Here is a 25844-nt window from a genome sequence, read left to right on the forward strand (position 1 = left end):
ATGAAAGGAAACACTTTTTATATAGGGATTCATTATTATAGTAATACTGTATAATGTTTAGGATAAGCTGGGTAAAGGATATAATATAATTGAATATAATTGAAATAATCAGCACTAGTTAATCTGGAATTCTAAATAACTACAAAATAGACCTAGAAGAACCAATCACTAGGAATATTGAAAATATTATCTGACATAAGAGCTTGGTTGATGTTAACTTTCTAAAGCTAAAGCTTGACAAGCATTCACCATACAGTATAGGTAATTATAGTTCCAAGAATCTACTTATGACATTTGTAATTTCATTCCTATCATTAATTTTTAAGGAAAAAGTTTAAAAGGATACAGTGCAGTGATGGGTTGTTTGCAGACATCCTTGGCTTAATTTGGAAGTGGCTCAAAAATAGTGGTTCTGACATGATATGCTCATTTAAAAAATAATCCCAAGGCTTCAAAATTGTCCTATAGTTTGTTTTTTTAACATACATAGAAAGTGCACAGAGAAGAAATGTTTTGCTTTTTTGCATTTGTATATAAAAATTGTTGCTTTTCAAGATCTAGCCTTTTACAAATTCATGTCCTTGTTTTCTGTCATGGAGTACTGCATATGAAAATAGATTTTGTCCCAGTAAACCTCTCCCAGTTGGAAGCAGAAGTTTGATGTAGGGAAAATAAAGGCATTAGTCTACTGAAAATTCTGCAAAATGCTCTAAGAAGACAAAATACAGAGGTTGTAGAGCTGTTGAATTTCCTTCTCACTTCCTGTGGCCATTTCAAGGCACTTCAGGCAATCAGAGCTTAGCTTTGATTGTATCCCTCCACTACCACACACATAAACATACACATGTGACAGAAGGATGGCAGATACCACACTTAACTGATGGTTCTTGGCTTCCTTCAGTGGCCAAACACTAATGTTATTCAGGTAGTTCTATAAACAATCTATATAAGTTCAAGAAAAGATCAACAGGTGGAACAAATGAGTACGATGCTAATTGTGTTGAATGATACGTTCCAGACAGTACAGTAAAGATAACATGCCATGAAAAAAAGCCCTTTATTTCTTCTCTTGTTAGTCTTCTTCATATATTAAAAAATGTACAGAAGTCTATAGGAAACATCTGCTGTAGCTCCATTCCTACCCCCTCCAATGTTTCTGAATTTGTGGAGAAGATTTAAGGGAAAAATGTACATTATTATTTCTGTCCCCATGAACATAAACCTTGATCGTGCAGGATCTCTTCTCCTGTGAAGATTGCTATTGCATTTAATCATAGAAGACTGAACCCAAAAGATTTTGATCCCTTTGAAAAATCCCATCAGGTTTTATATGCTGTTGTTGTTTTTTAGGGCCACTTTATACATCGCTCATAGAATTTGCTAGTTTTGATACATGAACCTGAAAACATGTGACCAAGTGTTTCCAGAATTATTACTGTGTAAGCTCTTTCAAAAAATAATGTGAGTCTCAGAAACCTTTTTTTTTTTAAATTATTGATTTGTTTGATCACCCTGGCATTTTCGTTTGTTCCTTTTTTATTGTTTTTGTTATACTTTGGCATGAAAAGAGCAAGTAGGCATATAAATTAGTCAACCATCTGGTCAGCTTCACTGTTTGTTAACATTACACAATAGAACCCTTAAAATATTAGGACAGCTAGATGTTTGTTTGGGTTTTTTTAGTTGAAAGTGTATCTTCTTTTGAGAAGCTATAAAACAAAACAAAATATAAGACACAGAATATGACCATTTGCTTCAGCAATGCATGCCTTCTTTCATGGCCTACCATCAGTTGCTTAGTCAGAGAACAGTTACGATGAATGATATAAATAATGCAAAAACATGCAAATTCAATTATCTATTTCAGAGAATATTTTGCCTTAATCTAGCTATTTTCACTCATGAGCAAGATGAGCAACTTTCATTACCAGGCAATATAATTTTAATTACATTTGAAATGGAAAAGAAAAAGATAATATATTTTAATGTGTAAATGGAATATCATTCTCAATGTAAGGGAAATATAACTTACTATATAGATCAATCAACCTCAAGCTTTTCTTCCTGAATGAAGCAAATGATGAAGTGATTCATTACACTATTTTATATACTACCCATTTCCATAGGAATCAAAGCAGAAAAGATACAAACAATAAAAACATGAGCAAATAACAACTTTATACCTAATGTAGCCCATACTCCATTAAGTGTTAAACCCTGAATGAAACATCCTGGTCTCAAGGAATTTGCAAAAAGTTTGGGACATTTTTTTTTTTTTTTTGGTTTGCTAGATATCACAGAGCATAGGGGCAACTACAGAGAAGGCACATTTGCAAACTTCACTTGGGCCAGTGGTCATTAATAACACCCCAGGACCCAAGCCATGTATGACCTTAAAAGTGACAATCAGCACAATGAGATGGTCCTGGAAGTTAATTGGCAGACAGTAGAATAGGCATTACATAACAAAGTCCGCTACCACTAGACTGCACTTTGGACCAATTGATGTTTCTTATCTTCAAAGGCAGCCCCAGTGTGTTGCAGTAATCTAACTTTGAGGTGACAGGAGTGTGAGTCATTGTAGTTAGAGCTCCACAATCCAAATAAGCATGCAACTGATGCAGCAGCAGACCTGGGTGACCTCCCTGCCACAGTTACTCCCTACTGCTTCAGTGGGAGCTCCAGGTCCACATGGACCTGTAAATTATGGACTTTTTCCTTGGCAGGAGGAGACAAGTGTCCTAATCTGTAAGGTTTGAGAAGACCATTGTACACTGTTAAATTACATGATGCATCTAATAGAGAGCTAGTTTGGTCTAGTGTTAAGGCAATGGGCTAGAAAACAGGAGACTGAGAGTTCTAGTCTCACCTTAGTCATGAAAGCTGGCTGGCTTGGGCCAGTCTCTCTTTCAGCCCAACTCACTTCACAGGGTTGTTGTGGGGAAAATAGGAAGAGGACGGAGTATTAGGTATTTTCACCACCTTGAGTTATTTATAAAAATAATAAAGGCAGGATAGAAAATAAATAAATAAATAAATAAATAAAATGTAGCATGTAGTGTTCCTTTTCTTTTATGTTTTGTTTTACTGCTAGTGCTGTGTGCATGAGTTGGAGGGTGATCCCATACAGACCACCTTGCCTGCAGAATTAGCCCCCACAAGGCAGCCAATCTGCATCTGTTTTATATGTGGTTAGTTTTTCTGCATATGTATATGTGGAAACAGTGGAGAAAACCATATTTAAAAAGCACTTAGGAAGAGTTACATAGCTACAGAAAAGTTGGACTTCAGCAGAGACCAGATGGCAACAAATGTCTTTGCCCATATTTTTCTTGAAATTTAAGACCATCCAACACTTAAAGCCGAATGAAGTTTTAAGTACAACCATACTTTAGGCTATAGGAAACATTAGTGAGATAAGAATTGTGAAGGTGAAAGGTGTCCTGTGCAAGCACCAAGTCATGTCTGACGCTTTGGGGGGATGCCACTTTCGCGACATTTTCTTGGCAGACTAAAGTGAGGTGGTTTGCCATTGCCTTCCCCAGTTGTCACTGATGAAAATTAGCAACCGCTGAACTTCTTGAGACTTGTGCTATAGGTAATTTAAGGAAGAATAATCTCAAAACCTTGCATAAGAAAAAAAAGGTAAGACCAGGAGAGACTGATGATGAATTAAATATGCTAAGACTGGGACACCATATCTGAAAGCAAGTAGCAGAGGATATTAATTTTATCTTTGCGTAGACTTTGTGATTTACAAACCTAAAAAGTAAAAGGCACTGTCTATGGCAGGACAAGCATGTTCTGACTATGCTTGTTTGCATTCAGTATTAAGACTCCTCCTATAATCTGAACACAGATAATTTATTATAAGTAGAAGTAGCATTCTTGCAGCATCTCCTTATGACAGCACAAGAGAAAAAGAAGACCACCTTGGTTATTACTCTCTTTTAGTTGGACCTTTTCTACTATTCAGAAAATTATTAACCACAAAATTATTAAACATTTTGATGTTTAATCCTTTTTATTGTTGTTATATCTGCAGAAATGCTTGGCTTTTCCGTTGCTGAGTGAAAAACTTTACTGGCATGAGATGTACAGTTCCTACTTACAATTCTTATCCTGCCTCTATTGCCTCTCTTTCAACTCATCATAGTGTGACCAGACTTCTCTCCAAAATAACTGGGTGAAAAAGCTGAAAATATTTTACACACCCTGAAGCTGCCCCTGAATATTGTCAGAATAAGATGAAAATGGTACTTAAGCTTTACTTTAAACTTTCTTGTTACAATTAGTTTATCTTGAAATTCATGGCTAAGAAATGGCTACAAGAATTGTCCATGCATCTCTTGATTGTAGTCAAAATTCTACCATTCAAAAAACAGTTTTGATTTTGTGTGTGTGTGTGTGAAATGCTATACTGTGAAAGAGTGTGATATGCTTATAGTAACCTTAGATATCTGTAGCAAACAGCCAAAGATTCCCAAGTTCAGAACTTTCATTAAATTAATCATTCTGCAATCTTTAATCATGTAGAATGATTTACATCAAGGGGAACTTCATGGGAAAAACATTTAGAGCCTCAGCCTCAAGTTAAACACTTCTTTGTTCTTCTAGCTTCACAGAGGGCTTGTCCACTACAGACAAGAGAACGAAACAATTGATGACATTTTTTCAGCATTTTAAATTTTCCTTGATACAGGAACATTCACATAGCAAGGCCTAAAGAAAAGTGGCTCTGCTCACCAAAATTATTTGTGGTGTTTTATTTTTAGAATGTAGCTCAAAATGGATGGCTCTGCAAGAAAAGTGCTGTAGTGTTTACCTTTTCACCTCTTGCACATTATTCCAGCCATGTTTTTTCCATTGCAAGAGAGAGAAGAAAGAGTGGCAAATACTTGGAAATAACCTATGTGACAAGGCCAATCCTGACATTGGACAGAGCACTCATTGCTCACCCTGTGTCTGAAGAGAACACAACCTAGTGAGCTGCATAATGCCTCTGTTGGTTAGAAGAGTTATCACTGGTTTTAGCTTCATCAGAGTTTCACAGCAGCATCTTTTAAAACTTTTTCCAGAATCAGAAAATGAGTGAAGTAAAAACTCTAAGCCGTTTAGAGGATCATGGCTATTGAATATTAGGAATTACTGTTCTTGAGTGAAATAGAGTACAAATAAAAGGATGTCATTTCATGTATATGGTGTTAGAATATTGCACTTTTCTTGGCCCAGGAAACTGAATGACAGTAGATTTTACTGTACAGTAGAAGCAAGCAGAAACACTCAGGGCAGTTTCCACATTTTCTACACTTAATACTAACGTATAATTTACATTGGCTAGTATGTTGTTTAGTGTTTCAGATGGCTCTCTTCTTCTTTTTCTCCTCTGCATTAACATCTCCCATGTATCCTGAGAATGACATAATGAGACAGCTTTGCTGAAATATTTACCAAATTATCAATATAGTCATCCCACTTCGAGAAACCTATTAAAAGCAGACTCTAATTCTTCATCAAACCAAACACCTGTTCTACATTTTTTCAATTGTCCAACTGGTATCCTAGAATATAGCCTGTAACTGTAAATTGTCATGGTCTTCAAATTTGTCAGAGAGTATCATCTTGGCAATTCCTAAAAATCTTTCTATCCATTACAATTTTGGAGGCAGAAGGTGGGATGGGAAATGTAAATGCAGCATCCAATGTCACTGTGGATTCAAAGTTAGGAACAGTACAACAGAATGCTTTATATAATTACTGACTATGAATATTAGTCCATGGGCATATAAATCCACCCAACTAACTTTTAATGTATTGCATATGAAGTTTAGGGCTATGTAATGGTGTAGGATGGAGGATGAGGCAAATACAAATGGAAAATATATCAGAGTGGCTCAGAATGTAAAGACTAAGAATAAAAGTAGAAGCAATTTAAAATATATTCTAAAAATGCACTGTACATGAATACAAATGTAAAAGGTATTGTATGTGAATAGGAATCTCAATTCTCTATGGGCTTGTCCTTTTTAGTGACAAATCACCCACATAAAAAGGGAGATGGGTGGGCTTAGGGAACCCAGAAGTTTGAAGGATTAAAAAAAGTGGGAGAGAATCCCTGACATTACAAAGAACTGAAACAGGCCAATGAATATTGAACATGGTCAAGGGCTATAAACTGCAAACTTGTGGCTGGGCAGAAACGATAGAAAATGAAGCAGTAAAGGCAACAGAGGACTGTCCTGAACAGAACCATTGTATATTACAACAGTTCATTGCAGGTCCTACTTCTTTATTATTCAGTTACTACAGATTATTATTTTTATTCATAGAAAACAGTCCTTTTTGTAACAGGTTTATTGAAATTTGCGCTAGATGTGTTGTGATTCAGTTTTTTATATACAATGATAAGCTTAATACCAGTGTGCACTACTTTAAGTGTACCCAACTTTCTATATGCAACTTGATATTTGAGATGTGCAGGAGATCAACATTATCTATGTGATTTTCTTTTTCTTTTTTTCTTTTTGCTTGTTCTAAAATCCACAGTTGTGGCTGAGAAGGGTATCTTTTGAGTTGAAAGCTTGTCAAGTTATCATAGATAAGAGCAAGCTCTAGGCTAGACAGGAGCAAATCTTCTGAAGTCTCATGGGAAGAAGAAACTATTGTGAAAGATGTCTAGCTTTCATCTTAGCTTTCCCTGGTAGAGATAAAGTTTGGGCAAATATCCAGGTATATGAATGGGGCTCTGTGGCTTATTTTAAAACATACACATACCCAAACACACAAAACTTGGAGACTATAATTAAACCACAGCTGTTCTGCTGACATTTGTGGGAAGAAAATATTTAATGCATTTGCATTGTTGCTACTTTGTGAAGTCCCCAACTTAACCTCTGATGTGAGCAAGGCATTTGAACTAAGTCCTCATAAATAAGCTTACTTTGGTAAAGGGAAAAGATGAAAGCTCAGCATTTAGCTTGAGTGAGATGTGAACAATAAGACAGGGACTTCAACCTTGAGTTTAAACCATGGGCACATATGCAAAAAACTGCTAGCTAATGCCAGTTCATATCCTGACTACAAATCCTTGGCTTGCAAGGTTCATCATTGTCCCGCCTGCTAAAGCTTTGGTGGTTTAAAATTGCCTTCAACAAATTTTCATCTGTCTACGCTGGGACTGTAACACCTGGGGATTCTGGGAACTGTAATCCCAAGCAACATGGAGGTATCAGGTGGGGTAAGGCTGATCTTTAATATTAACCTTTTAACATGAAAGGTAGCCTATCTTATATTTGAAGAAATATACCCATTTCTTTTCACAGGAAGTTTCTCTTTCATGCTGTTCAGCTGTTGGGGACTTTAAGTGCTTTTGAAAAGCAGAATCTGAAACGGAGGCTGTGAAGTAGGCCATTTGAAAATCATGGAAACAATTTTGTCAAAGACCAAAGGAACGCCTCAAACCTCACAACATCTCCATTTGAGTTTTGGCTGTGGTTAGAGGTTTTATGCAGTTGCACTGATCTCTGTGCACATAGTTTCATGAACAATTAAGAATAAGAGAGACTACATTTTCAACAGTTACACAGCAAAGTTGGAAAGTTTATGAGCTAATACGCAGAGTGATATTGACTTCCAATGTTTTGGCAACATTGTTTTAAAAATCAAATCACAACAGGTCTATCTGAAATGTGTTCCACAAGTTTAGTATCAGTTCTACCAGCCAATGCCATAGGAATTGGCATTGCCAATGCCATAGGAAGCTAAAATGTTTGCTTAGGGCTTTTCTAGATATCTTTTCTACCAATAACAAGTAGAGGCAAAGCAGGGTGATTGCTGGGTAGCAGTGAAATATTAGATTTTGACATTTCTGCAATATGACATGTTCCCTTGTGGCAGAATTCACCAGCAGTGGGAAAAGAGCATGCTAATCCAATAGGCATTAGTATAATTGACTGGGAAAGGAACTATTTAGGATCCTGCTGTGACTTTTTGTGTTCTGAGGCTTTACATAATGACATACTGTACCAATGATTTCCAGTTTGTAAGTTTGAGGGGCCTCTCAGAAAAGTGCCCTCATTCAGCCCCACCCTCATTCAGTAGGTCCTGGAAGGCTCCCTGTGACTGGTGGCTAGACATAGCAATGCCCCAAACAGATATGGGGCTGGGGAGACTGTTTTCTTTTCCCATCCTTCCTAAGAGAGAGGCAGTGTTGGGTGAGTGCTGTGAAATACAACAGCAGTTAGATCCTACTGGCTGCTGCTCCTTGAGTCCCAGACAATTAAAAAAAGCTAACTAAAGAGGGGGTCCAATAATATCAATGACAAATCACTCCAGGCTTCTGGAAACCTGAAAGTTGTCCCAAAAATAGCAGATATCAGTGTCAGCTCTGATTATCCTCAAGATGGTTATACTACCAGGATGATTTGTGTTTGTGGTAGTAGTCCAGCTTACCCGGCTAGGCATTTTCCAGGTGTGCTGAAACTACAGCTTCCAGAATTCCTAGTCAACATACTGGTTGAAATTCTAAGAGTTATAGTCCCAGGACATCTGGAAAATGGACAGTGGGGATCAGGAAAGCTGATCCCATGATATACCTTGTAAAGAGGATGATTTTTTGGTGTGCCAGTTGCAAGGAGCAGTCCAAATGTGTTTATCTTCAATTAAACCAAAGCTGCATTCATAGCAAATGCATTTATTCATTTATTGTGCAGTTACTGCACAGATTGTAGCATTAGAAGGATTAGATAGTAAGTTGCTGACTCTTCTTATAGCCTCTATGATATCTACTGGAAACTTAGGCAAAAACCTGGATGCACTAAAAAAAACCCCAAGTGCTTTATGAAAGCTGTGAGTTCCGAGGTAAAGATACTACTTGACATGCAGCATTCCTAGCATGTGGTGTCACTTAGCAAGCTGTGCTGTAGTTTACATATGTCTGTAACAGGATGATAGATGCAATGGGATAAAATCTAGTAACCTAGTTAATATTCCTTTTCAAAGGTTCTCATGTGATCCTAAGAAACTGTGTTGCTGTTATAGGAGTTGCAGACTGCAGCCCCTCATGTTCCAAAGCACCTTTCTGTTTTTGAATCCAAAGCATACACAGCCCTATGATAATATTTCTTGGATATTGGTATGTATTTTTATAACTATACAAGTCTCATAAAGACATTAGATTACCCTACCTAGATCCACAGAAATTCAGTGGTTAAAGGCACTGAACTATGAGTGGAAAGACCCAAGTTCTAGTCCTCAGGCATGGAAGCCAGTGGAGCAACTTGGGCCAGTAATTTCTCTTAGACCTAGACTGGAAAGTTGAAAACTATCCTAGAAGAAGCTACTGGAAAACCACTTCCAAAAGTGCTATGAATAAAACTACATGGACAAGGAGTCAAATTGACTCAAAGGACCATAACCTAGATGCAAGTAGGGTTTCCAAAACATTTTGTATGACAGAATATTGTGTTCCTCCACAGTCAATTTGCATTAGATTCTGAATCACATTATTTGGTACCTGAAGCAGAACATCTCAAAAGATAATCTTGGAACAGTCAGATCAGGATTATCATATAAGGAGTTCAGCCTTAGAATACCTAGCTGACTTTCTTGGGCTGAGTTTAAAGAGGGCTGGGCCTGGCTTGTGCATGGATCGAAAACTATTGGGTTGTACCAGAACTAAAGGATACAGTGGGAATTTGAACAGCATCCTGGAAGAAGGAAGTGATAACTCTTGTCAGGAAAACTGCATGGATATAAACTGCATAAAGTGGAGGGGATCAAACTCTACTGAAGGGAAATTTTATCGTTACAGGGAAAACAGGATTTTAAAAATCATTTTCTGCTTGATCTGTGGACTCTAGGTAATTGGTAACAAGCAGAACATCACTATAACTTCTCTCTTGTGCTTTCCAAGTTCAGCTCAGCAAAGCATTATGTGCATGTTGGGTTCATACTGTTTTACTTTTCTCTTCACAATACTGTATATGCTTCTCTTCTATTAAAATGCAATTGAAGCCTATAGGGAAAAAAATCTACATAGGATAATTCATACTGTTAGAGCAAAAGGCTATTTTATTATAATTTATTTCTCAGATTTATATACTGCCTTTCCTTCAAGAGCTGATTTTAGCCCTTTGAGATAATCCAGACAGGAAACCAAAACCATGAGTACTAATATTAGCTTTATTGTAAGGTTACCGTAACAGAATCTTGCAAGTCTGAAAGTATCCCTCCCGTCCCTCACTTTTACTCTCCCGAAAACTAGACAGGGTCCCTTCTGAGATGCTTTCTTCACCCCCATTCCTTGTGTGGGCTGAGATATCTCTTGTCTGAGCATTTCCCTGGCTGTGGCTATTCCTCCTGTCTCCCAAGGTTATTCTCACAGCCCATTACATACCACATGGGAATCTCCATTTTAGTTTCACAATTCAAAGTTGTATTCAGTTCGATATGCAGTATGGCCACATTCATTACCACATTTTAACATATGCTGAACTGAAGTGTTTGGCTTGCTTCCTTTTCTCAAAACAAATGAGCCATCAAGCTAGGAAAAAAACTGATATGGGGGACACAATAATTTTTAAAAATATTTTCTGGCCTTGGAGAAATGGGAACCATCATTTTTATGGAGTGCATTATTATAATATAATGCCTTTGAAATTAACCGGGGCATGTTTGTCAATAGATACGTTGATTGGGAGTTCCACAAGTGCACACTACTGATAGCCTGAATTGTTTCAGACAGAATACCCACAACCTCCCTCATCTGGCAAATAAGATCTCATGCTGTGATGGATGTCATGTCTTTGTTACAGAGAACTTTCTTGCAGACTGAAAATAAGACCACATATCTCCACACTCACTTGAAAATCAGTGCTCCCAATCAACACTATCAAATGCCTCTGGTGACAAAACTCAGGAATGTTGCATGGGTTTAGCACACTGGAAGTTCCGCTTCTAGTTCCTGAATATAAGGTCACAGGGGATAATGAGTCTCTATTGCATGGGTACTTATGCACGCTATGCATGAATGCATGCAACAGTTTAAACTTTCAGACAATATTAGTTATGACTGAATCTATCTGGTCACTAAGAATTGACACCGACTTGATGGCACATGATTAGTCAATGACTGAATTGGTTTAAGTTCATTCATACTCCAGTACTAGGAGTATTATAACTTTATTTATTTTGTTGAAATGTCACTATTTTGGTAGAGGGCGTGACAACAAAGTGAATAGAAGGTTAAATTCTATTGTTCTACTATTCACACTCTTCTGCTCCTTTTCCTGGCAAAAATATAATTTCCATGTAGTTGTTTGCTGTTTAAATTTGTTTTACCAGTGTATCATTGTGACTCACTCTGTAGAAGTGATGACAGAGATCCAATCCATCATCTGAGCATAACTCTATGATTATATCATTCTGCTTTTCCCTGTTGTTTAGTTCCAAGCAACAGTGGCTCAAGAATTAATGCTGGAGATGGTTAATTATGGTGTGGTCAGCCATAGTGACCACATCCTTATGGCACTGGAGTCTCTCAAGCTTGCATCTATACCAGAGAAAAATAGTTCTCAGGACAGTGAAAAGGGTTTGAATTGCAGTACATAATTTGCCAATTATCCAACTTGCAAATCATGGGTATATTTCTTCAGTTCTCATCTGAGAGATCCAGTACATTTTTTTCAACACTTGTTACCTGCTTAGTATGCATTTGGGGTGCTTCTCTGTGCCGTTACTTTGCCTGGCAATTATCACTGAAGGAATCTATATACTACTAAAACTCTTGTGTCTGTTTGTTTGTTTGTAACCTTCAGTTGGGCAAAAGAGTGCATCATAGGGCAACAATTTTTGAACCAAAGTACCTCAAATCAGCTAACTTACAGAATGCATTCAGAATCCAGGACCCATTACTCACATGGGATTGAAATTCAGCAAAGTTCTGGCTGCTTCAGCACTACCATGTCTTCTGATTACACTTCTCAGAAACCTATAGATTGCGTGACATAAAGGAAGATGGAAGTGGTATATCCCTGTCCTTTTTCCTGCCTCCCTGTGGGCCCTGCACCCAATCAGATGAAGCAAAGGCCTGACGGGTGAGCAGCAATTGGCTGATTTGGAACCAAGGCCAAAATTTGAAATCTCTTAATGTGGGTGGTGGGTGGTGAGGGAAGGATGAAGGAATGACTTGGATGCCTGCTGGTGAGGTAGGGCTGGCTCAGGGGCACCAGCAGTCCATGGGTGAGCCATCTTCCTCCCTGGAAAGAGAGGGCTGTTGGGGATACACTGGGATAGGGAGCAGGGTTGCAGTTTTCCTCATGGTCTGTGGCTCCCTTTGTTCCCCCTCTGCCCAGAAAAGTGGCAGGCAGTTCTGCAGGTCAGCTGAGCAGGAAGAGTGATTTCTGATACTCCCTGCTGGCTTCCTACAAGCAAAGTCAATGGGGAAACTGGCAGGAAGTTGGAAGTCGCTCTCTCTTCCGCTGCTTTTTTTCCCACTTGTGGTCATTCTGTTTCTCTGTTTAGGAAAGAAAGTATCTCTGAAAGGATGAGCCAACGTATACAGGTTGTCTAGTAAGTGTGAGGTTTGAGCCTGCTTCTGACTCCAAAAATGAAACTTATCCAAAGTCAGAAGGAAAAAATGAAACTTATCAGTAAGGACTTGGAGAATTAAAACCAAGAAGTGTCTCAGCAGAGCGGGAGAAATTGCAGATGCTGATTGGACAAATTCTGGAGGGAGATTTGAAGCCTCCAATCAGTGCTTGAGAGAGGAGAGCAGAGAAGCGCACAAAGAAAAAGAACCGTGATTGGCTGCTAAAGGAAAATGGCACGAAAAGGAGCAAATAAAAAGGCAGGCACGCCAAGAGAAAGCTGCTGGAGACAACTGATTCTTCGAGCTCACAGCATCTGCAGAAGAGTCCTTACCAGCATCAGAAGCCTTGCCTATAGCCAGCATGGAACCAGAGCTAGCGCCTTCTGCCGGTGTGAACCAGCTTTCTGCACAAGTTGCTCCAGTTGAGCCTCTCCTTGCCGTTCCTGCTGAGCACAGCCTCACGTCCAGCTCCAAGTGTCACCGCATTGCTCCAGTGTGATCCAGGTGTGCCTTCAGATCTCAGCCTTGCCTAGACACTACAGTCCAGTCCAGCCTTGTCTCCATATCTCAGCCTTGCCTAGATGCTCCAATCCTGTCCAGCCTTGTCTCCAGAGCTGAGCCAAGCCTAGACGCTCCAGTCCAGTCCTGCCTTGTCTCCAGATCCGAGCCTTGCCAAGACATTCCAGCCAAGTCCAGTCTTGCCTCCAGAACCAAGCCTTGCCTAGATATTCCAGCCCAGCCTTGTCTAGCCTCTGTGTACCAGCCTGGTCCAACCTGCGTGCCAGGGTGCAAATCGGAGTGTCCAGCCTCTCCTTTGTCACTTGCTCTAGCTCCTTCAAGTCTTGCAGCTTCAATTAGAGGATTGGCTGAGTTCTGCTTTGCTGTCTTACCACGGTCTGACCCTGCAATGTTGCCTGAGTGTCCTTTGCAGCCTGGGTGGGCTTGATTGGTTTACATGGTCTAATCTATTGCAAAGACTTTTGCTATTGTAAATAGTTAATTCAGTAAATAATTTTATTAGTAATTCTGCCTGGCCGTTTCATAGTCTGAACAGGACAGTAACGTACAGTATCTACAGCTACTATAGCTTGATCTTTTCCATGTAACCATGTATTCTTTAAAGAAATAATACCCACATGTTTGTGTCTGCATTGTAGTGTTAATTCAAAAGAAGATATTTGTATGTAGAGATCCTATTCTGAAATCATCTCTGTAAGGTATCATCAGATTTGTCAGAGTAAACTGATTCACAGAGTCAGAAAAAATCTGTGATCATCAGAGCATATGATTTGGTGACATAGGAAGGAAAGTTGCAATCCAGCACACACATGCATGTGTTTTAGTCATTTGGATTTCAAAGGCCCCAAGTGTATCCATGCTCTTCCAGAATGCATGGAAGGTATGCAGTGGTATGATTGGTTATTTGTAATTTCAGGGAAATTTCAGGAATGAAAATGAAATGGAATGATTTGACAGGAGAGGGTTTTTTTTGCCAAATTGTGTTTTACAAATGCAATGCTCCCCTAAAATCAGGGAGATAATATAAAAGGCAGTAGGATTAGGAACTGGGAATAAAGTGGTAGGGTGGTGATGACGCATATTTGGGGATGTGCCATTTTATGCTTACCCTTGCTCTTCTCAGACAGAGTCTCTCATAAATCTGGCAGAGTTGCTTTTGAAGCTGAAGTGATGTACTATTTCTAGGCCAAAAGTTTAAAAGTTTAATAATAAACTTATTTGGTAAATATAATTCTTTAGAATGAGTTGTGGTAGAAAAACTAAGAATCCATTATTCAAGTTTCTAAAACTTTCTAAAGCAGCAGTGCACAATTACCTTTTTTTAGGCTGAGGGCCATATTGTATTTCTTCTTTCTACCTGAGAAGTGGTGGGTAGGGTCAGGAGAAATATAAATCTGATCAATTTAAATTTAATTATAATTGATCTGATTATTTCCCATGAACTTCAGAGTTATTCCTTGTTGTGCATTAATTTCTATTGATAATGATTTGCAGCACCTGCATATACTTTCACAATATAAAGTATGTACCTGCCTTAAAGTAATAGGATACAATCCCATTTGGAAAGCTGTAAAATGTAGATTCCAACAGTTACAATAAAAATATAAAGGGCCACAAAGTGTTCACCATTTTTTTTTTCATACAGTACCAACCTACAGTCTAAGAATCTTAAGTAAATGGCTAAATATTTTCATTTGCCAATTTCAGAATGAAAACACTGTCTTGGAATTTATATTTATAATTAAAACATTATAATTGATTATTTCCTTCCCAAAGGGCACCTCCTTGGACTTTCCCATGATGACTCCAAATTCTGTGAAGAGAACTTTGGTTCCATGGAAGATAAGAGACTTATGTCTTCCATCTTAACAAGCATTGATGCTTCCAAACCATGGTCCAAATGTACTTCGGCGACAATAACAGAATTTCTGGATGATGGGCATGGTATGTATTGATATTGGCACTGGATAACATGCTGAATTTTGAGAACCTCCTGAGCTTTAAAAATTAAGTTTACTGTTCAGTTTTAAATAATCTGATAATAAATACGTTAATGTTCCTTCAGTGTAGTATCTATGCTACTACAGAAATGATTGGTATCTGACTCCACTGACTAGGCACAAGTCAGTGTAGCACACTTAATGCTTCATTGTTGCTCTCTGAATTAACAGTAATAGCAGCAGATAATAATAACAACAACAACAACAATGCCAGTTTGGTGTAGTGGTTAAGGCACCAGGCTAGAAACCTGGAGAATGTGAGTTCTAGTCCTGCCTTGGGTGACCAGTCATTTTCTCTCAGCCCTAGGAAGGAGGCAATGGCAAATCACTTCTGAAAAACCTGACAAGAAAACTGTCCAGGTGGTCTCTGAGAATTGGACACTGTTGAACGGATTAAAAAAAATACTCAAGAAGTAAATTGAAACCTTAGTTAAAGTGGGACTTGTCCAGGCATTTGCCAGGTGTCAGCACTGACTCGAAAGCACGCACAAAAAAATAATATAGCACTACCAGATCTGACATGCAAAATCCTGATGACAATGAGATGGCACAAAGAGATACAGAAAACTCTCTTTGCCGCTCCTTAGAAGTTGTTTCAATTTATGCAACTCAGATCTAGTAGCCCTAGATAATATATACTGTAGACGTATTAAACAGATGCAAAGTAATGGTAACAGCAACTAATTATAATTTCCAATATATTAGAAATAAGGAACAGGAGGATAACTGAAACAAAAAAGTTACTCTACATACCTAGTTAAGCAGACATTAGAACCTAGCTTTCCTAGACTATTAATTACATGCTTCATACAGCTTCATGGAGCTCACAGCTTATTATTAGCATACAATATTATTCATCAACTTTTTAACAGTTACAAAATGTTCTTGAAACTCTTCTGTGCACTCATAAAGCAACTTCAGTTCTTAACCATCTTAAATTCCAGAATGCTTAGATAAAAATGACCTAACTGAGAAGTGGATCCAGTTGTTATGGCAACTAAAATGCTTATAGATGAAAAAAAGAGTTTACATGCAAAACTCTAGAAAGCAGCATCGTGTGGGAATATTTGCAGCACTGTGTGCAATCAGATGTTTTATCCCATTATCATGTATTAATTTTTGTCTCTCATTGAGCAATTATTAAACATCAACTTGTCTCAGTCCACATTCTATCTATGAATAAAGAACTTAAGTGCTATTTTTACTAATTACACCTATGGGCAAGGATAAGATTGCTATGAAATTTCATAGCAATCTTATCCTTGCCCATAGGTGTAATTAGTAAAAATGTGGCTATGAAATTTCATACTATTCAATGGAGAAAATTTCCTTCTATATCTTCTCCCCCCACTTTCTTCAATTTCAATTCATTTCTGAACTCCCCTAAAAGACATGGAGGTACTTAATTTAACCTCCTAGTGGTTAAAGTACTTGCTCAGTTTTCCTTCAGATGACTTTGAGCCAGGTAATGTCCCTCAGTTTACATGACAGAAGGATTATGAGGATTGGAAGACAAAAGTGTGTGCCGTATCTTGAACCGATTAAAAACTGGTAACAGAGACTCCAGCTACCAATCGGCCTATATTTCCAAGGTATAGAATTCAAAGCCTAAACTTGGTTTTCCCTTATAAGTGCTTTTCTTCAGAGATATTTAGAGCTTACCTCCTGTGTCCTTGCTATCCAAGTGTACATGGTTCTAAATATATTCCACCTCCCTTGTGAACAATCTTTTTGCCTTCCGCAGACTTCAACACAGATGTACTCAGAAGTATTATATATACTGATATATTGATAGTTTTTTTCCCCCTGGAAAATTAGAATGAGCTCTACAAATTAACAAAGGACAGGATTCTGCTGTTACTGTTTCTCTGGATGGCAAGTCAGATAACAAAAACTGATAGGATTGTAATCAAAAGCCAGCCACTGAGAAATAATAGATAAGTATCAGTATACTTAGAAAAACTTTGACTTCACAGTATCAAATCTAGATTTTTCACTTCTGGTTATGAAATGGTGGAAAGGGCAGGTCCTACTGCCAACTGATAACAGAATTTGTGTTTCTTTGTAACAGGGCCAAGGCAAAATAGAGGTTCGTGATGGGCATACACTTTTGGTGGCCTAGTATGTTTAAGAGGGTTGGTGAATGAATATTAGGAGTGTGGAAAGTTTGGACTGTCCACTGTGCCATTGGAATCACTTTACAAACCTCATCTGTGGTAATGATGGAGGCTGGAATGGTGGGAGAGAACCTACTGTCAACTGGGAGACTCTTGCAGCTTTCAGAGGTGCTGTTTCACAAATAGCCAGATGTAAGACCCCATTTGTGAACTTGGGCTCTAGGGAGTAGATGAGATTGCTGCTACTGTGCTTCCCTCCCTGCTGTGTAGCAGTCTGAACTGCTCGATGTTGTGGCTGGATTGGCACTGGATTTTTCCAGACTCATCGTTCTGGGAAAGTTTCATCTGCCTTCCCTGAGCTCAGAGTCTGAAGTGACTTGGATGTTCATAGCCACCATGGTGACTATGGACTTGACCCAAGCTATTAAAGGCCTGATGCACAATGAGGACCAAGCTTTGGATCTATTTTTGTTTGTTTGTTTGGGGGAATGGCAATGTGATCTGGAGTTGAGAGTATTGCTGTTCGTATCTTGTCAGGGACAGGTGACCATTTGATGGCCCTGGAGTTTTCTATACCCACTCCCCACAGTAGAAAGATAGGAGCCTTTTCACTGGAACACTCCAGATATATGATAGCCTATTCTGTTTCAGAGAATAGGCTATCATATTGGAACGTGTGGAACTGTAATGATATGTGAGAATGACCCTGGAAGACAAGAGGAAGAGAAGGGACCCTCCCTTGTTTTCCAGAGAGTAAAAGGAAAGGAGGGGATAAATACTTTCAGGCTTGCAAGACTGGTGTTAGCCCTTCAGGGTAGTCCAGACAAGAAGCACAGTAATGAATACGATCTTTATTGTAAGGTTACATTAACAGAATCTTACAGGCCAAGGCTGCTGCTGCTGCTGCTGCTGCTGCTGCTATTATTATTATCCTCATCATCATCATCTAATTTATTTATTATGGCTACCCATTCCAAAAGACTCTAAGTGGCTTACAATATCCAGTAATGTATTGAGTAACAATAATATCACAGGTAGACTTAAGCAATAAAAAAACAGAACCATAACCTTCTCCAGTGAGCTATTCCTTGTCTTACTCTCATTTGCAATTACCGTTTATGTTCAGACCTCATTACACCATTAGCTGCTTTTTAAAAATTACAGTAATAATTCTGCAAAAGTCAAGGTTCTCCTGTGTGTGCTGATACTTACCACTTACTTTTCAGTGGCTGTTTTGATTACAATTCTATCAGCCTTCACTGTCTAATTTGCTAACAAAAATGGCAATAACTGCAAAATTCTGTCTCTAATTGGTTCTCTTCTTACTCAGGAAGAGGTTAGACCACTAAGCTCTGAATCATTTTCAAGTGATTTATGAGATCTAATGAAAATGTAGGTCATACATTATAAATAATGAAATAAATTAAAATAACAGAAGAACATGAAGGTTATTTTAATGAATTGGCATTTGCAACTGTTCTTCAAGTTTAAGTTTGGTGGTGTTGTTTTTTCTGTGTGGTTACAAAGGGAGGGAGCAGAAGAAGGAATGACGTTCTTCTTCTTTTTGGGGTAATGTGGCTACCCAAGTCTTCTAGCTAGACAGAAAGCAGAAGTGACTGCTTCTCCCCACTAAGAGAAAGGTTTTCTTCCCTCTCCCCAGTTGGCAGATTGTAGAAGTAATGGATGCCCTTCTATGTGGTGTCTGTAATAAAGGAAAATGTTTTGCTGTATGTTACTAAACATAAATGCTTACTTAGATAGTAATAGGAATCTTTCATTACCTGTTCATGTAGTAGCACCATGTACTATAAGCTTAACATTCTATTTACAGTTGCTGGAGTATTTCTCAACCACAGCCTGCAGGATTGCTTGTGGCCACCAGCTGTCTTCTGGGCACTGACACTTGTCTTGTCGGCCACTGTAGCATTTCTCTGTCCACATGCAGAACAAATGCCAACTTCCAAAGCAGCAGACTTATTTTTCTGTTTATTGTTAGAATAAACAATGTGGTAAGTCAATATTGAGGGTCACATGCTAAGCTACCAAAAATACTGTTTTTAAACCATTAATTGGGTCTTAAAAACAATAAAGATGCTTATTTGTAGTTTCTAAATGTGTTTCTCCAAAAAAAGAGAAAGAACAAGTTGTTTTTTGGGGGAAAAAAGAACTCTGCTCTCAGTTTTAATCCTGTCTTGATAGGTGGCCATTGTTAAGTTTTGGATCATGATGCCTCCTTTAAGTTTTGTCCAGAGGTTCTTCAATCACTTGCTAGAAAAGACAAAAAAGAGATAAAATTTTCAAGAATTAGATCAAATTTTGAATATATGTCTCAGATATTCTTTTTAAACACTCAAGTTCTAAGAGAGATCTTGTGGGATAAAAACTTGACTTTAGCAGCCATAGCCGTTTTCTTTCCCTTTACTATCTCCCACAAAGCAGCTTTGAATACTCAGAGGGCTATAGCGTCATATAGACTTATAGGCCTTCTAAACCAAAACAAGTTCCTTTTTAGGTAAAAACAAATCCCTGAAGAGCAAACCTGAAGGTGCTGTCAAAACCTTTGGTTGTTGTGATAAACAAGGTCTGAAAAAAGGAGGGAACATCGCCTTTTTGATATTCTATGATCTCTCAGCAGCTTTTAATATAATTGAATATAGTGTCTCATGTAAAGTTCTGACACAATTGACTCAATAATGACCAGACTCATGCATTCATGTAAAATGCAGATTTCAGATTTATTGTAGATGTGTACAGAATGGAAGCAAAAAGCCACGACTAAAAATCCCCACACAAATTACCTAATTAAAAGTACCCAGGCAAGCCGGAACCCCCCTCCACATTCCTTTCCCCCTTGCACCAGCAGTCCAGCAGTCCAAGTCCAACCATCTCCGACTGATACGACCTTGAACACCATCTTTAGATTAAACAGTACTCTTTCCCACTCTCAGCAAATCTCCACCTCTCAACTAATTATTGACACGCATTGACTCTGATGGCAGAGAACATGATCAAACGATCTATCAGATTCTGACATCTCATTGGATCAGTTCTTGAGGTTGATTGACACAGCGATACAATGGTTTTACACATACATACCCAGCTGATTTCAGAATGTAGGTGCAAGGTTAATCTCAAAGATGACATCCCATAATGGTCTCATCTCTTGTAAAAAGTTTGCCAGAGAATTTGGAGTGCTGATGATAGCCCGTACTATTTTCTTTTTCACTGATATCTAGGTGCTAAAATGATATCTGGACTTGATAAAGAGCTAGATAGGCTAGCAAGATTTGGAAAGAGGTTCTCATATCTCACTAGTGAATATTTCATTTCTTCAAAGTACAGTTACTTCCTTACTGAAACAGCAGAAAGTTCTTTCATTTCATATGTAGATGGCTTCATTGCCTAGAGTGCCTTTTACAAAATTTGACTGGATCATCAGTTTTCACAATTCCTGGATAGGGATTACTAGGGTAGAGTGGTTCATATCCTAGTACTCTATAACTTTGGATGCTCAAATTCTTGCTTCCTTTTTCTCCTTTTCAATCAAACATCTTTGTTAAGCTTGACATCTAAAACATACTGTAGGTCCTAGGATATCACAGCAAAAAAAAAAAATCAACGGAATTAAGTATTTAATTAAATCTTCATTAGGTTAGGCTTTCAGTTTGTTCCAGTGATATTCTTTCATACTAAGCTATCCACCATAAGTTACTCCTTATATATACCACAGGGCAATGAATTCGGCTGTCTTTTCTAAATGGAATTGTATGCCTTCCTTCCTTTCTGGTCTTCTTTGTGTGTAAAAAAGTATTTGTCTGAGGAGTGATATTGACTGTGGATTTGTTTCACTATCCCAAGGAAATTGCTTGAGCATATAGTTGCAAATGTCATTGGTTGTGAATTTTGTGTGCAGATTCGGTAGAGTGACATCATCATAGTGATATAGCTCTCATTGCAATGTGATAGGTAAGTTCTTCAAGGAAATGTAGAGTTATTGATTTATTGAAAAAGAAAGTTTTGAAGATGAGTCCTTACCTGTATCCTAATTATGTTTCGAAAGCATAGAACTTGAGATTTATTATTTATAGGCTTTCATCCATGATCAAATGGAAGGCAAACAGGTTGTGGTAAACAGTTTTGGCTGAAAAGAAATAAGGATTCACTAAATACCAGGCACCCACATGAGAGTCTTGTAAGATATTTCTCTTATAAGGGCTATAAACAAAGCAGTCAGTCAGATTAGTCATATACTTCTCTTCTTATATAAGTGCAAGTTATGGGGGGGCAGGAATAATTCCCTTTATTCATGATTTTCAGGCTCTAAATGCTGTTGCTTATTTGGTCCAAGTACCATGCATAAGAACAAAAAAAACTATGCTTGGGAACCATGAAGCACAAAACGACAACAAAAACTAATTACAAAAACTAAAAAGTCTATCCCTCTCCCATCATCAAGCAAAAGAAAAAAAAAAGCCCACTATTAACTAGCTATGCTCTGTAGCTTCACAAAAAGAATTGGAAAGAGAATTGTGTATTTGAACTATTCCATAGTGTTTATTACGTAGAACAGAATTCCCAAGACAAGTCTACAAGCTATTTTCAAGAAAGTGACCAGTAAGTCAAAGTCTATCATCATAGATAACAACTTTTCCCATTTATTAAAGATGTGGATGTTTGCTGTTAAATGTTGTGGTTGATCTTGCTTTTCAGTATGCTTAATGAATTCCTGCCATCAATATTCCTGCCATCAGTATTCCTTTTCCTGTGCCAATTGTGTTTGGTTTTTGAATAGAAGATTCCCATCCACTTTTATTCTTAAATGATTTTGTTGGCTACAGTTTTATGTCATGCTTATTCTGGCTTTCCTTTAAAAGCTTTACCTTTTCAGAAGTGGTGTTGCCTCAACATTCTCAAATGGCAGTTTTGGTTATTTTTTAAATGTTTATAAATTCCACTGATTAATATGGAAGACCCCACTCACAGTCACTTCGGGTAAATGGAAGCAAATACACATGAAAAATAAAGTTCCATGTCCTGTTCTGTAGTTCATACTATCAGTTGTAAACTGAAATGTACTCAAAGCAATGGTGTGTGTGAAAGGGTGATATATAGCATAATTTTTTAAAGGGACTATGCTAAAATAAATTAATCATGAATGGCAGCCTATGAGATTAGTTACATCATAAAGGCAGAGATTTTACAATATATAGACAAAATGGGATATAATTACAAGTTGCCATACATTCCACAAATCTGAGTGGTAAATAGATTTAGAAGAAAATCTTGATAATTTTATCAAGTTGGAAAGCTCAGTGGTATGGCAAGTATCTTAGAATGGAACAAATTATAAACAAGGTTGTTGTTTCAGGTAACTGTTTACTGGATCAACCACGAAAACATATCTTAGGTCCTGAGGAACTTCCAGGACAAACATATGACGCCATTCGTCAGTGCAAGCTGGCATTTGGGCCTGAATACACAGTGTGTCCTGGAATGGATGTGTGTTCTCGTCTGTGGTGTGCAGTAGTTCGCCAAGGTCAAATGGTGTGTTTGACCAAGAAGCTTCCTGCTGTGGAGGGGACACCATGTGGAAAAGGAAGGATCTGCCTTCAAGGAAAATGTGTTGATAAAACAAAGAAAAAATATTATTCGGTATGTTGTTACTTTAATTATTAACCTATGTAAAGTTGAGCAAGGCTTAATCACATTAGGCACATTTAATTTAATCGCATTAATCACATTTAATTGAGGTTTCAAATGGAATGACCCCTCGGCAGAATGAAATGTTGATCAAGAATTCCCACTCTCCTTTATTGGGGTGCAATTGATACTGGATACTCTCTTTTGCTCTCTTTATTGAAATATTCAGCTTATCAACCACTCATCATGTCTTCTGGCCATATGGTGTAGCATTCTAAATACTTGATAAGAGCTTCCATCTTTAGTGCAACCAAATTTACTGAAAAGTACCAATTGAAGTGAATACTTGTAGCTCAGGGTTGAACTGTGGAGTCCTTGGTGCTCTCTGAGCCTTGTTGTTTTCTTGCAGATGTTTCATTGCCAGACTAGGCAACATCTTCACTGTGAAAAGTTGAACAATTTCTGAATAGACTAGCATGATTGTATGTTAAATGATTGACTGAACATTCTCCATGCATTCGTTTCTTCTATTCTCTCCCAGTTTCTGCATATCTGGAGAGTACTATCCTAGGCAAATTTTATGAAAAAATGGGAAAGCCTGGAACATTTGTTAAAGTCAGTAACTGACCCAGGATCAAGTGCCTTTATTTTAAAGACTACATTGTTCTTGCCATGCAGAACCTGGTTTTGGGATCTAAAGTAACTTGTACCGTTAATTTCATTTTCTTATTTACTTATTTATTAAATTGCTCTGCCACCCATCTTGCACAGGACAACTCTTATTCATTAGAATGGCAAAAACCTATTATGGACAGTGAAGAAACGGCAAGAGTAGCAAATCCCCTATCTAGGCATCCTTTCCTTTCTTCCATTTCAAGGTGGATATTTTGTCAACTATAAATTATAGCAGATCTCTGTAATTATTTTGACATATAACCTAATTATGACATGTTTTGTTCTTCCATTATATTTTCTTGCTCAAAGTCATCTTACATTTTCCCCCTATATTTTAGCTGGTAAAAAAGGGAGATATCTAAATGAGGTGGCTAAATGATCAAAGGAAATGAGCAATAAACAGTATAGGAGACAAAGCAATTATATGAATATGGAAATCTTGAACAACTTCTAAGTAATATTATTGATTGAGTTTACTCTCCTTTAGCTTACTGATTTATTTTATGTGAAAGCACTTGATAAAATGTTTTTAAAGGCAGCTTCATATACAACACATTTTAGTAATATGGTCTGGATATCCATAGGATATGGGCTAATGTCTGTTTCTTCTAAATCAAGAAACAGCTTTCAAACTGGACACTAATTTCAAATCAGTTAAGCCAATTAGCTTCAGCCAATTAGCTAATTAGTGACACCTGCACTTTCACTGATGAAGCTGACTTCAAGAGATCTTTCAAACGATATGTCTGGCCCTAAAACCACAACTCCACCCAACATTAGTCTCATATCGCAGATCAATTTTCCCCAACTGAGGATATCTCAAAGCTCTTTCCATGTACCCGTCCAATCCGGTCTGGCAGGATGGGCATGCCAAGGAATGCCGGCTGGTGGAGACCAGGACATGTGCCTTTTCTGCCATGGTGCCTGCCCTCTGGAACATCTTCCCTCCTGAGATTAGGATGACCCTGACCCTTTTGGCTTTTTGGAAGGCCTTGAAGACCTGGCTATGTGCCTGGGCCTGAGATCCCAAGTGTGTGAAGGGCCCCGTTTCCTGGTTGTGCTGACACCAACAGTTTTTAATATCTCTTGGCTGCTATTTATATTTAATTCTTTTGTACTGTTTTAATTGTTTGATTGTTTTTTATGAATCACTGGTTTGAGATGGGCAGCTATATAAATTGAATGAATGAATGAATAAATAAATAAATAAATGTACCTGTAAAAGGTTTCCACAGCTTTATAGCTGTATATTTAGCATCATGAATGTTATCCTATATGGCCTGATTTCTCAGACATTATTAGAGCTACAGCAGAATGTTTACTTTTTCTTCTATTTATCTCCTTTTTATCATGCTATAAAAAAGTCAGATGAAGTAAGAAACTCAATTCACTAATGTGCATAGCACAAAAATTAAGGAATATGAGAAGCTTCTCTTTTAATTATAATACTAGTTGAGGAATTTTGCAATAGTGCACACTTAACAAGTTCTATTCCAGCAAGAACATCCATATTCCTTTGTTAAACATTCACATACTCCTACACAGAGTATGACCTAGTTGTATTCTATTCTTATTTGTATGTGTATTCTTATCTGGGAGGGAGTGACAATTCTTAGTGTACTGCAGACTCCAACACATGCAAACACACACAAATAAGTAATATATTCTGGGAAGGGAGGGAGGGAGAGAGGGAAGGAGGAAGTCCAGGAGTTAACCAAGTGATTGGCAAGAGAAGGACTTGGACAACTTCTCTTCATAAATATTTAAAATACAATAATAACTAATCTATATAAATAAATAATAAATCTATAACAATAGGCTAAACAAGTTTCTAAACACCATATAAAGGAATTAGGCCACCTAAAATAATAGAGATCACGCTACATTTGAGCATCACAATAAGCCAGAAACAACACTGGAGTGATCATGTATGCATACAAATACTTTAGCCACAAATAACTTACCATGTCAACTAAAAAATTCCAGAAAAGGGATGCATAGAATTATAAAATAGGAACACAAATATAGGTGACTGATATTTGATTTCTTTTTTCCAGCTGTCATCAATGGCATTTTATAATATGCTGAAATTTATGTTTTAGGCTTCAAACCATGGCAACTGGGGATCCTGGGGACCATGGGGACATTGCTCTCGTACATGCAGTGGAGGTGTTCAGTTTGCCTATCGGCACTGCAATAACCCAGCACCTAGAAACAATGGTCGATACTGTACAGGAAAACGGGCTATCTATCGGTCCTGTAACATCATGCCCTGTCCTGCCAATGGTATGATTTCTATAAACC

The 25844-nt window shown here is 37.8% G+C and overlaps 1 protein-coding gene across 1 annotated transcript in view; it reads left to right on the forward strand.

The window, feature by feature from the left end:
• The window catches only part of ADAMTS5 (ADAM metallopeptidase with thrombospondin type 1 motif 5), a 48756-nt gene that overhangs the window by 18622 nt on the left and 4290 nt on the right, over positions 1 to 25844 (forward strand). Inside the window, exons 3-5 of the mRNA XM_063305456.1 lie at positions 14885 to 15052; positions 22594 to 22877; positions 25643 to 25826. Of these exons, the coding sequence (XP_063161526.1) occupies positions 14885 to 15052; positions 22594 to 22877; positions 25643 to 25826 (636 nt within the window). The remainder of the gene's footprint in view (positions 1 to 14884; positions 15053 to 22593; positions 22878 to 25642; positions 25827 to 25844) is intronic.

This window comes from Candoia aspera, chromosome 5 (genome assembly GCF_035149785.1).
Source record: "Candoia aspera isolate rCanAsp1 chromosome 5, rCanAsp1.hap2, whole genome shotgun sequence".
NCBI lineage: Eukaryota > Metazoa > Chordata > Lepidosauria > Squamata > Boidae > Candoia > Candoia aspera.